This window comes from Magnolia sinica, chromosome 4 (assembly GCF_029962835.1).
Source record: "Magnolia sinica isolate HGM2019 chromosome 4, MsV1, whole genome shotgun sequence".
NCBI lineage: Eukaryota > Viridiplantae > Streptophyta > Magnoliopsida > Magnoliales > Magnoliaceae > Magnolia > Magnolia sinica.
In genome coordinates this window covers 85,866,002-85,878,166 of record NC_080576.1, presented here as the reverse complement: position 1 = coordinate 85,878,166, position 12,165 = coordinate 85,866,002, and the positions used below count along the sequence as shown (strand labels likewise).

Here is a 12,165-nt window from a genome sequence, read left to right as displayed (position 1 = left end):
GGTCTGGATCACTTCTATCGTCGACCGGGCCTTTTCTGATCCATCTTGGCCATGTAACTATCCGCGACCCACTCTACATCACCCATCCACATTGAGATCCATCATATAAATGGCCTGGATCATTGAAACATGGCTCCAGGTAATCCTGTAACAATACGTCGAGACGTACTCTAGAAAACCCCATCGCAATTTCAAGCCCAGACCCAAAATGAATGCTAGCAAATGAAATTACGATTTGGTCCTTTCCACTTCATTAGAGACTATGAAAATTGAAATTTCACTGATAATGCATCCAAACACACCCAGCAGGCACAAAAACAGGCTCCTCACCACAACTTTTATGCACAGGTGAAAGAGGGTGCAGGAATTATAAAGGTGGAAGGTCTCAACAAGAGATTCTTTCCAGCATAGAAACTGCAATTTATTATATGATCTGATCAAAGTAGAGTTAACTTCACTTAGATGTTCTTAGTACAATGAAATGATCATCAACCATCATCAGCTTCTGTTTGACATCCATGACACTCTTCTCTACATATAACCCTCCGCAACTTGAAAGCAGTTCCCCACATCCATTAATCACATGCTCGGCTTGATGTTGAGGCGGGACGCTATCTTCTGGCCCAGTGACCTATCAGCCTGCATTACCCACAAAATTACACGCCATGTATTGGGGTGTTATCATCAAAGTAACTTCCTTGCTAGCCATGAGTTCAAGCCTAGGGCTGTCAATCAGTACCTAGATCTGCCGGGACCCAGTGGACCTGGCCTGATTTTAATGGGTCCAGGTCCAACTGAGAGCTTTGATAAGTGCACACACGTGCAATAAAGTTCTTGTACACATCACACGTGCCAGCAGGCACATAGGTGCGAGATCCAATCCATCCATCACGTCGCACATGTTGGAAATCTGGTCCACTCCGCATGTGAGCCTCAATGCTGGAAACAGGTGGATCGGTTAGAAAACTTCAGCCAAGCTTTTCAGAGCTGTACATTTGATTTGAAACTGTGGCCCAACTGACCAGTGGATCAACCTGATTCTTGTGCTAGGGCATCAATAAAGTGGTTCTGTTCAGATAGATGGATTGGATCTTGGACCTACCATGCCATGTTGGCACGTGTAGTGTGCAAATGAGCTTTATTGCATACGAGTGCGCACTTAGCAAGGCTCACTCAACCAATACAGGTTAGAATTACCATTCATAATGCTAACAGCATGAGGCAAAAACTTCCTTATAGTGAGCAACAAAAGATGGGAGACTCACCTGAGACCAATAGCTGATCCAGATGTTGCGGATTTCATGGGTGACCCTTGGGTCAGACAGCGCCTGAACCCATCGACGGATAAAACGATCTTGCCTGCAGACATAGAGAGAGGACCCCACATCAAAATCCGATCAGATAGTTATCTATGATATAAGGCAATTTATAAGAAGCTGAATGTGGTCACCTGTCTGGTGCCCAGGATCGGTATCTCTCTCCGGGCTGCTTGAAATTGTTCTCCTTGTCGATGACACACTACACGTCAGAAGATAATGCCTTATTAGATTGGTAGAATTGCTAAATGTCGCAAGCTAGCAGTGGCCAAGTTAAACTAATGACTGAAGAAAAGCTGGGATAATAATATGAACTTACTTTTTCACGCTTCCCAGTGCAAATACGGGAAGGGATTGGATATGTCTCTGCATGACGCACCGGATCATACCTCGAAGGGAAGTAATTCACCTGAAAATCACTTCATCAGCATAATCAAAAAAGGAAAAACAATTAGGGCTGCAACTTGGGCTTGGGTCAACAAAACCTGACTGACCTAATCCAAGTTCTGGTTGAAAAAGAATTTGGGTCGGGGTTGGGTTGTGGGTTGGGTCCTCTTGAGGCCTCGTCAGGCCTGGGTTGATCCTCAACCCAACTCAACCTGCCTGAGTTGCAACCCTAATTACCATTACATGACAACACCCATAACTAGGAAAACTAGAACGTTATTAAATCACGAGACATTATAAAGAAGTGCACTTAGTGGTATTGGTGCAACAGTAGGCTTATGATGGTTCCGGGAAGATGTGGGGCCCATGTGGTATATGTATCAAATCCAACTTGGCCATCAGATGCGTCCCCTCAGGTTACCCTCAAGGCTTGAAAATTACCTTGATTCAAAACTCCAGTGAGCCAAAGAACAGGGGACAAGGTGGTAAGTGACATTCACTCTTTATCCTCGCTGGGGCCCACCTGAGTTTTAGAAAAGCCTGATCTTTGTCTTCTAACCATTCATCAGGGACAGGTGAAGCATCTAAATAGCTTGGATTATATATACACAACATGGTGTGTCCATCACGAAATCAAGGGTGGGTGTACCCTCTTAACTTGTGCCCTGTGCTATGGCCCACTTGAGTTTCCATTTGGGCTGAGTTTAGGGCCCTGGGGTTACCATGAGGCGATGAAGCTCATGAGCGTGGATGTCATGAATACATCGTGTGGGTCCTGATTATGCCTAGTACAACAGCAGCTTACGGTGGTACAGGTACTACCGGAGCACACCCCTTGTATCAATGTTTGATCTCAATAGATAATAATATTGTTTTATTCAAATCAGCAATTGTACAGGTGGGACCCATCTTTTTCTTATCCTAAGATGCTGATCTGGTGAGCCCCACCTGTACATTTTACTAGGCCAAGAAAATGCTTGATTGAACATTATATATTTCCTCTTAAATAAAAAACCAAGCACAAAATTAATATAGTAGTACCTCCTCATCCCTATGCATGAAATTCATAAAACCATCATGGTGGTTGTTGTGATGAGCACATTTGGGTGCATTCGCAGGAAGCATCAGATAATTCGGCCCGAGGCGGTGTCTCTGAGTATCAGCATATGAGAAGATCCTAGTCTGGAGCAGCTTATCATCTGAATAATAAATCCCGGGCACTATGATCGCAGGGCAGAAGGCGAGCTGCTCATTTTCAGCAAAGAAGTTATCAATGTTCTTGTTCAAGACCATGCGCCCAACAGGCTGAAGAGGCAAGATGTCCTCCGGCCATGTCTTGGTAACATCCAGCGGATCAAAATCGAACCTATCCTCATGATCAGGATCAATAGTCTGGATGAAAAGCTTCCACTCTGGGTGATTTCCAGCAGTAATCGAATCGTAAAGATCCTTACTTGCATGGCTGTGATTATTTCCTCCAACGGTCACACACGCATCCTCCAATAGACACTTCACTCCACATGTGGGCCTCCAGTGGAACTTCACATAATGGGCTTTTCCATCCTTGTCAATAAGAGTATAGGTATTAACACCAGACCCGTCCATGTGCCTGTAATCTTGTGGGACACCCAAATCATCAAAGAGAAAGGTAAACATGTGCAAGCTCTCTGGATGGTGAGAAAAGAAGTCGAGTATCCTCCAGTTCTCCTGGAGGTGGGACTTTGGGTTCGGCTTCAGAGCATGGACCATGTCAGGGAACTTAATTCCATCACGAATGAAGAAGACTGGGAAGTTATTTCCAACAAGATCGAAGTTACCCTGAGAAAAAAAAAAATGGTAATAAATCATCCATATATTTGACTAAGAGCTAGACAATAAAAAGTGATAGATTTCCTTCTAAGCCAACAATGACAGACTTAGAAAAAAGGTGCGGACCACTGTATCACATATATAGCCACACATGCAGCGCGTGCATGTGTGGGTGTATACAGGATTCCAAAAGAGCCAGGACAGGGGTCGGTTTGGACCTTTCTAAAATTTTCGGATATGATTTGCAAACGTAACCAAAAGGAAAACACTTTCTCCTCTACCCTTTGAAAAACGGGAAGAAGAAAAAGAAAGAAAAAACAAGCTTTATTACCTCTCTGGTGTAAAACTTCACGGCAAAACCTCTAGGATCTCTCAGGGTTTCTGGGCTGCCACGCTCATGGATAACAGTTGAAAAGCGAACGATGACTGGGGTCTGGACACCCGGTGCCCGAAGGAAATCGGCACAGGTGAGGTGAGAAATATCATGGGTGACCTCAAAGAAACCCTTTGCACTAGCTCCCCTGGCATGAACAACACGCTCTGGGATGCGCTCCCTGTCAAATTGAGCGAGTTTCTCGATCACATGATAATCCTCAAGTAGGATTGGCCCTGTCAACAAAAAAGAAAACGGGATTCAAATCTCTTATTGATAGAATTTGGAATCTTAACCAATAATCAACTGAAAATACAAATGGCTCTATAGTGTGTATTTATAGATATTGATTCTACAATTTTACCATTAATTTTGGTGAATCCAATATGTAGCCCCTTTAGAATAAAAAAACATAAATAATTTAATCTTTACTTATAAAGATTATGAAATTTCATGGATCATTTCCCTTGGCTGTTTTACACATTAGTTTTAGTGAAATAAAATAAAAATCAAACACGATATATGGGATAACAGATTGAAATCTGCCAATTGAATCTAGAAGAGTAAAACCAAGAGTTCCACATAAAGGAAACAATCCTTCTGCTCGCATCCTCTTTCTCATAATTCTCTGAGGGACCAACAGTTCAGGGTAAAATAAGATTATGCAAACTGATTAAAAGGAAATACCTCTGGCCAAACAAAGTTACTAACCTCAATAAAAAGACAAATGAATTCAGGAAATATTTGACTCTAAGAATCATCTGATCATTTAATCAAACAACAAAAGTCCACTGACAGTACCCAGCTGCAATCAGCTCAATGCCATAATGTAGGACAGGTTGTGGACAGCTTTATGGAGAGGCAAGAACAAATAAAATCAGGTCGATCTAAGGGCAAAAAAGGGCCTAACTGCGCGCTATAGCTTCCGATGGCCATAACTCTGTAAAATGGTTACCAGATTTGCGCATATAATCGCGTTGGAAAACTATAGACGTGGTCTACATTCTGGCCAATCAATCATCGGCCCCAAAAAGGCTTTGCAAAATTCAATCATTTCAGGGATATAATCAGAGTTGTACATGAGTCGAACTGAGTCGAGCTTGGCACAGCCCGACTCGGCTCAGCCAGTAGCTGAGCCCAGCTTGAACTCGGCTTGGCTCGGCTCAGTTTGGCTCTCAAACCTGACTGGCCAGCTCGGCTCAGTTCGGTCAGCAGCTTGGGCCAGTTCAAGCTGAGTTCGAGCATGTGCGACATTTTCTCAAACACATGAAGTGCACCTGCAATTTCTCACAGTATGCAAAACAACAGCAACAATTTATAGGTAATTCATCAAACACTCAGTTGGCAGCATCAAAATCAAGATACGGGGGTAGTGTTTTTTTTTTTTTTGTAGTGATTTGTTTCGTTTCCATACCTTCCTCGCCACCAGCCAATCGCGCGGAGAATGTATGCACCCAAAACAACACTTCGTTGAGTCATTTCATCAAACACTTGGTGAGCAACGTCAATATCAAAATAACCGAGTCACCGAACTGATTTGATCCAAGTTCGATTCGAGTTGAGGTTCAATTCGAGCTTGGACAAGCTCGAACTCGGCTCGAAATTTTTTCAAGCTCTCGCCTTGGCTTGAATTCAGTTCCGAACCGAGTCGAATCGAGCTTTTCGAGTCGAGTCGAGCAAGTTAACCGAGCTAACTCAGTTCGTGTACAGCTCTAGATATAATTTGAGTCCAAAGTAAAGGCTTACTATTTTTAGTAAGTTATGGTTTGATATTTTTACAGTTTTAAGAGTCCGATTCTCGTCTAAAGTCTTTGTTTTAGTCATCTAAGCGGTCATTTGGATGCCTGTAACTTTTTATGTTGTAAACAAGTAACTCCTGAAAGTGAGTTTCACGTGTAACTTGGTTACAAGTGAATTCACTTCTTGTTCTCAGGATTTTAGATGCACTGAAAAGCTTTAAGTGACTACTTTTAACTAAGTTAAAAGTGAAATTTCCTGTCCAAACAAAACCTGTATGTGAGTTACCTGTAAACCCTTTACAAAAAGTGAAGGGTTTAAGGGTGTAAGTTGTGGTTTTATCAAACATAATAAAAAGTTATGGTTTGATATTTTTACAGTTTTAAGAGTCTGATTCTCGTCTAAAGTCTTTTTTTAGTCATCTAAGTGGTCAATTTGATGCCTGCAACTTTTTATTTTATAAACAAGTTACTCCTGAAAGTGAGTTTCAGGTGTAAGTTGGTTACAAGTAAGTGAAATCACTTCTTTTTCTCAGGATTGCAAATGCACTGAAAAGCTTTAAGTGACTACTTTTTAACTTAGTTAAAAGTTAAATTTCCTGTCCAAACACAACCTGCATGTGAGTTACCTGTAAACCCTTTACAACTGGTAAAACTTACAGCATCCAAATGACCCCCAAAGAGTTGTTTACAAGTTTGCATAGGATTAGGCGTCATTTACTATTTTTTGTAAGTTTACTATTTTGGAAAATTTTTTATTTCGGGGAAGTTCTCTATTTTGAGTCGATTTAGAAGTCTACGGCGTCTATGCTTATATAAGCACATCGGGTACATTGTAAATGACACTTTTCATCGACTAATATCAGTTTTTTACTCTTGTTTTTTAAGATTTTCTCTCCTTGTGGATTAAGGACCTTTATAGGGAAGAAGACAATGATCTCTTCTCTTTTCTCCACACACCTGTTACATTACATAACCATCCATCATCATCATCTAAGCCTTATTCCAACTACTTGGGGTCGGCTACATGAATCTTGTTCTACCATTCCATTCTATCAAGGGCCATAACTTCAGTTAGAACATAGGTCATCAAATCTTTTCTTACTACCTCCACCCACATCCTTTTGGGCCTTCTCCTTGCCCTTTTAGAGCCTTCAACTTGTACCAACTCACTCCTAACCGGCAAAGTTCTTGGTCTCCGTTGCACTTAACCAAACCATTTAAGTCTACTTTCCATCATCTTATTACCTATTGGTGTACTCCTATGTTCCCTCAAATGCATTTATTTCCAATTCTATCCTTCCTCGTCTTGCCACCAATCCATCTTAACATCCTCATGTCAGCTAAACTCATCCTATGAACATGTTGTTCTTTAATTGCCTAGCATTGTCCTATAAAGCATGGTTGGTCTTATAGCTATCTCATAAAATTTCCATTTCAGTTTGAGTGGTAATATTACATAACCATTCATGAGAAATATTAACTTCACTTGGGGCGGGGGTTACAAAATCGGTAACTGTTCTCACAAGTGATGTAAAGAAAAACTTAGTGACATTAATGGTTTGTGCAAAACATGTAGACAATGTACAATCAAAACCACAACTGACTTGAGCCTGAATTGCAACTGAAGAAAAACTTCCAACAACAAACAATAGTAGAAGTAGCACTTGATATCATAAAATAAAAAACTCCATGTATCAACCAAAACACTAGAGGGGCCGTTTGGTAACACCGAAGTTTACACCTGGATGAGCTCATCTAGGCTTATAGCCATTGGGGAGCTCCTCTAGAGGTTGTCAAGACCTATCCCTGCAGGGAACCCAGTAATAACAGGAAAGAGCTATCCTCAAAAATAGCAATTGGGGCCGTCTAAGCTCGTCTATGCTTATAGCCATTGGGGAACTCGTCTAGCGTTTATTGAGATCTATCCCTGCAGGGAACCCAATAATGATAAGGAAGAGATATCCTCAAAAATAGCAATTGGGACCATCAGAGCTGTCCTCGCCCATTCATCCTAAGCTGGTGAAATCTCGGTTGTTTATTGCCAAGCACTCGTAAATTTCATTTTCCAAGGACATCCCTTTTAAATTAATAAATTACATTCAATGTCTAAAGTGATCAGGAAGCCCATCAATGTTCTCAAAAGCAATTGCATAATGCCATCCATATGGCATATGCGATGGTCACAGATGGCATATGGATAGTGTGCAATCACATATGAGATTATGTGATCATGTAATGACATATATATATATATATATATATATATATATATATATATATATATATATATATATATATATATATATGTTGTAAAAACTTGATTGCTTATGCGATTGTGTGATTGTATAAACGATCAAGCATAAGCAATCGCACAGGATTGCTTATGCCATTTGACAACATTGAAGTTCGTACAATTGTCAAAAGCTAATTTGAGCGCTAAAGTGTCCAAAGCTATTGGCAATATATACGATCAAGCTTGTTGTGGCCCATCTAAGTTTTTATTTCCCCAATCGTTTGTATTTTATTTTTTTTAGATCACCAATCATTTGTATTTACAATTCAAAAAGGATTATCGCATGATGGATAGAGTAGATTTCACATATATAACGTGGTGGCCCGAAGGGAGTATCACCTAGGTAAAGCATGTGTTGTAGACTATCACAATTCCCTATTTTTTTATTATTTATTTTTTTGTTTTTTTTTGTGTGTGTGTGTTGGGGGGTTGCTTTATGCTGAAATGTATAGATCTTCTGGTTTGAAAATCAGGCCAAATCACGCCTCATGTGTGCCACAACATATCAAAACAGAAAATCAATGGCTAGGGGGAAAAAAGTTAAACCATAAATTTACTTTGCAAATTGTGGCCCACTTGGAACATGAAATGGTCTTAAAGCTAGTGTGGATGGAGACACCTGCTGCAAAAATCATCCATGGCCCACCATGATGTTTATATGCCATCCAATCCTATGATAGTTATGACCATTTCTTAAATGTGGATGACACGTCTTCATTACATGTGGCAATCATATATTAACCATCTAGACCATCCAAATTGCGGGTCCCATTTTGGATGGATCATATCTCTAAAATCATGTTGATTTAGCAATCCTAGCCATCCAGGTATTAGGTACCTAATAGATGGTTAAGTGAAATATTGAGTGGCCCAAATTTGAAATGAAAATTTTGACCCTGAGAGGCTTCAACAAGTAGCTAACAGGCTTGTACTTGGCAAATCTGGACAGGTTTCAACAAACAGATGACAGGACTAACCAGGACCACAATGTCTTAGCTAGACAAGACCAGGACAATCCCAATCTAGATTGGCTGTTCGCACTTGAACTGTTGCTGCTACAAATGGGCCCTAAATGTATGACCGCAAACATTTGATGCTTACCATGTGACAAAAGAAAATTAGAGTCAACATCAATAAGGGGGTTGTTTGGATGCCTGTAAGTTGCATTTGTTGTAAAGGACTTGTAGATAACTCACTTATAGATGGTGTTTGGATGAGAAGTTTCACCTGTGGGTTAGATTTCACTTACCTGCAAGTGAGTTACAGTTCAGGGACTCCAACAGTCATGTTTTTAGATGACTGGCTATGAAGGACAGTTGCAGCAATGACTCTCTCTCTCTCTCTCTCTCTCTCTCTCTCAGCAGCAAGCTCAGAGATTCCATGTTACCCAATGATCTATGGAGCCCACTGTGATGCCCGTGTGATTTCTGCACCGTCCATCAGTTTTCCTAGATTATTTTTGGGCGTGAGCCCAAAAATGAGGTAGATCTGAAACTCAAGTGGGCCACACCACAAGAAACAGTGGGGTTTGAGTGACCACCATTGAAAACTCATCAAGGCCACAAATATTTTGAATCAGCCTAATATTTGTTGTTTCCCTTCATTTTGGTGAGAATCACCATATGAACAGGTTATATAGATTGCATATAAAGTATCATCGTGAATCCCAAGAAGGTTTCAATGGTGGGTGCTTCCCACCCTACTGTTTAGAATGGTCGGGCCCACTTAAGTCATGGATCTGCCTCATATTTAGGCTCTTATCCTCACATGAACTAGCGAAACTGATGGACAGAGTGGATTTCATGCAAACATAATGGACCCACAGATCTTTGGGTTACACAGGTGAAACTGATGGACGGAGTGGATTTCATGCAGATAGCATGGACCCCACAGATTTTTGGGTTACAAAGGCTTACACCCAACTCGAGTCCCTGTTGAGTTATAGGATAGGCAGTATATGATGTTTGATACACAGGCACTCAAAAATTGCACAAGTGGCGTATATTAACTCCGATAAAACCAACTAGAGTGTGCAGTCCACTGTTGCCAAGTCACATTCCCAAAGATCAAACAATCCCGACCCTGATTCGTGGACACCTGTTGGTGGAAATAGGACCGTTGGATCCATTTCACTTTTAATATCCAATAATTGCCCCCCTAATCCAATAGTCCGATAATAAAATAAGTATAATTTTCATTTCATGATACATCTACATTGGTTACCATAATTTGGACAGTTTAATTTGGCTAATTGTAAGCCATTTGTGCAATTTCTAGGTAATTTCTTAGTACACATGTGTCATCCATCACACCCTGCTAGAATGGCATTTTGAATATGTGGGCCCACTTTTGTGGCCAACCTGATGATTGGTAACCTAAGAATCAGCTCAAAGAGTTGTCTAGAATCTTAGATGGACTCAACCAAATGGCCTATCATATGTCAAGCTTGATTTTGGAGTGATTCTGTGCTCCAAGTTCTGTTTGGTGTGAATTCACTCTTTCTTACATGTAAACACTTTATTGATTACCCAAACACAAAAAGCTGTAGAAACTTACACCTGAAAGTGACACTTAAAGGAAATTCCCAATATACACAAACAAACAAATCAAATAGCTATCAATAGCAAATACCTCTTGATCCAACGGTCAATGATGAATTGTTGTTCCAAACAGGGGCACCGGAGTTTGTCGTAAAGAACGGAGAATTGTAAGAGCTCGCCGGGCGGTACTGTACCAGATAAAAAAAATTTAATTTAATAAATTTTAATAAAACAAGATTAGAAAGAAAAACATTTGAAATTCATACAAAAGATCGATAGACATAAAGAGAGAACCCATTTATGAATCTGATTATAAAAATCAGAAACAAAATCAATATCCAATCAAACAAAGAAATAAAGCATCGAAAAACATAATCCAGTCAACAGAGAGAACTACCAAACTGAACAGTTAAAACAAAACAACAGAAATCAATCATCACAAAAGAAAACCCATCAACAGAATCCAATAAAAATGGAAATGCAAACAGCAAATCAATAAAACAATGCATTGGTAGAGCAAAAACCAATGAAATCAAGCCCAAGATTAAGCATTTCTAACCAATCAGACATCAATGAAGAAAACCCAAATCAGGAAATTCAATGGAAGACAAGAAATCAAGGAGAAAGAATCAAACCTTGTAAGGATCCATGGATTTTTTATTTTCGAAAGAGGAGACTCTCCTTATCTACTCAAAGATAAGAACGAGGAAAGGAGCCTTGTTTCTATCGTGCGTTTGCTCTCTATGAGAATTTATAAATAGTCGGATTCCGAGGGATTATTAAATTCGATTTTCTATTTCCTTTATTGGTTGATAATGTCAGGAAACAGCCGCAGTATTCCTCCGGTCCAGAATTTATCGGGTTCTCAAGCATATACCACAAGGATATATATTTTTTTTTCGAGAATTTATTTTTCCATTGCAAGTGGGACCCGCATGCAGAGATGATCTGATGATCGGGACCTTCCTTTGTCTGAATAATACCGTGGATGGACCATGGTTAGAAGATTAAGATGTATTAATGATCTGAACCATCCATTGGTGTAGTTAAATTTGGACAGTTGAAAGGAGAAGAATGTCTACATTTTATGTGACAGGGCTGTCAATGTATCGGTTGGGGCCCACAGATGCAAATGTTTAATAGGCCCATCCAGAAAGCCTGGCCTGAACAGTTCGAAATCTTGGCCTTTGACGATGATAGGCCGGGCCCATGACAGCACTATCTACGTCCATTGTAATAAGGAAGGTCTATAAAAAGAAAAATGCCATGACTTGCATGTGATAACGCAATGAAAAATGCACGTGGTCAAGGTTGTGAGTAGATGGACGGCTGTGATTATTCAACCATCCATGGATGCACTGATTTCTGAGTATTTGACAAGTGGGCCCATCTTAATTCAGGCCTACTTTTGTGATCATCCAACCATGCATGCATGTCAGCCCCATGGAGTAAAATCCCATGAAGTTGAAGGGTATGAAACTATGCGGGCCCCACATGTGATGGACTGCACAAAGGCCGTACAAAAATGCTGGGCCCAGCCCAGCTTATTCAACGTTGTTGATCGTAGTATGGGCCCCACCTAACTTGGGCCTTCTTATTGGGTCACCAATTAGGATGGGCCCTAACTTATGGGCCTGGCCTGACCCATTTTCATCAGTATATCGTGAGAATTTGGAGATAAATTGGATTTCCAGGGGACGCGAGTTTC

At 40.5% G+C, this 12,165-nt stretch overlaps 1 protein-coding gene and 1 long non-coding RNA gene across 2 annotated transcripts; one reads left to right on the top strand and one right to left on the bottom strand.

The window, feature by feature from the left end:
* Window positions 1–367: 367 nt before the first annotated feature.
* Window positions 368–11,247, bottom strand: LOC131243310 (catalase isozyme 1). Its single transcript, XM_058242554.1, has 8 exons — window positions 11,093–11,247; window positions 10,549–10,645; window positions 3,844–4,121; window positions 2,745–3,521; window positions 1,636–1,725; window positions 1,451–1,518; window positions 1,266–1,359; window positions 368–639 (listed from the first exon to the last, which is right to left on the bottom strand). Exons 1-8 carry the CDS (start codon window positions 11,105–11,107, stop codon window positions 580–582), a joined length of 1,479 nt encoding a protein of 492 aa, XP_058098537.1. The 5' UTR covers window positions 11,108–11,247; the 3' UTR covers window positions 368–579.
* LOC131243311 (uncharacterized) lies at window positions 3,503–3,804 on the top strand. Its single transcript, XR_009170011.1, has 2 exons — window positions 3,503–3,630; window positions 3,706–3,804. It is a non-coding gene; the product is annotated as an uncharacterized LOC131243311 (long non-coding RNA).
* Window positions 11,248–12,165: the final 918 nt, after the last annotated feature.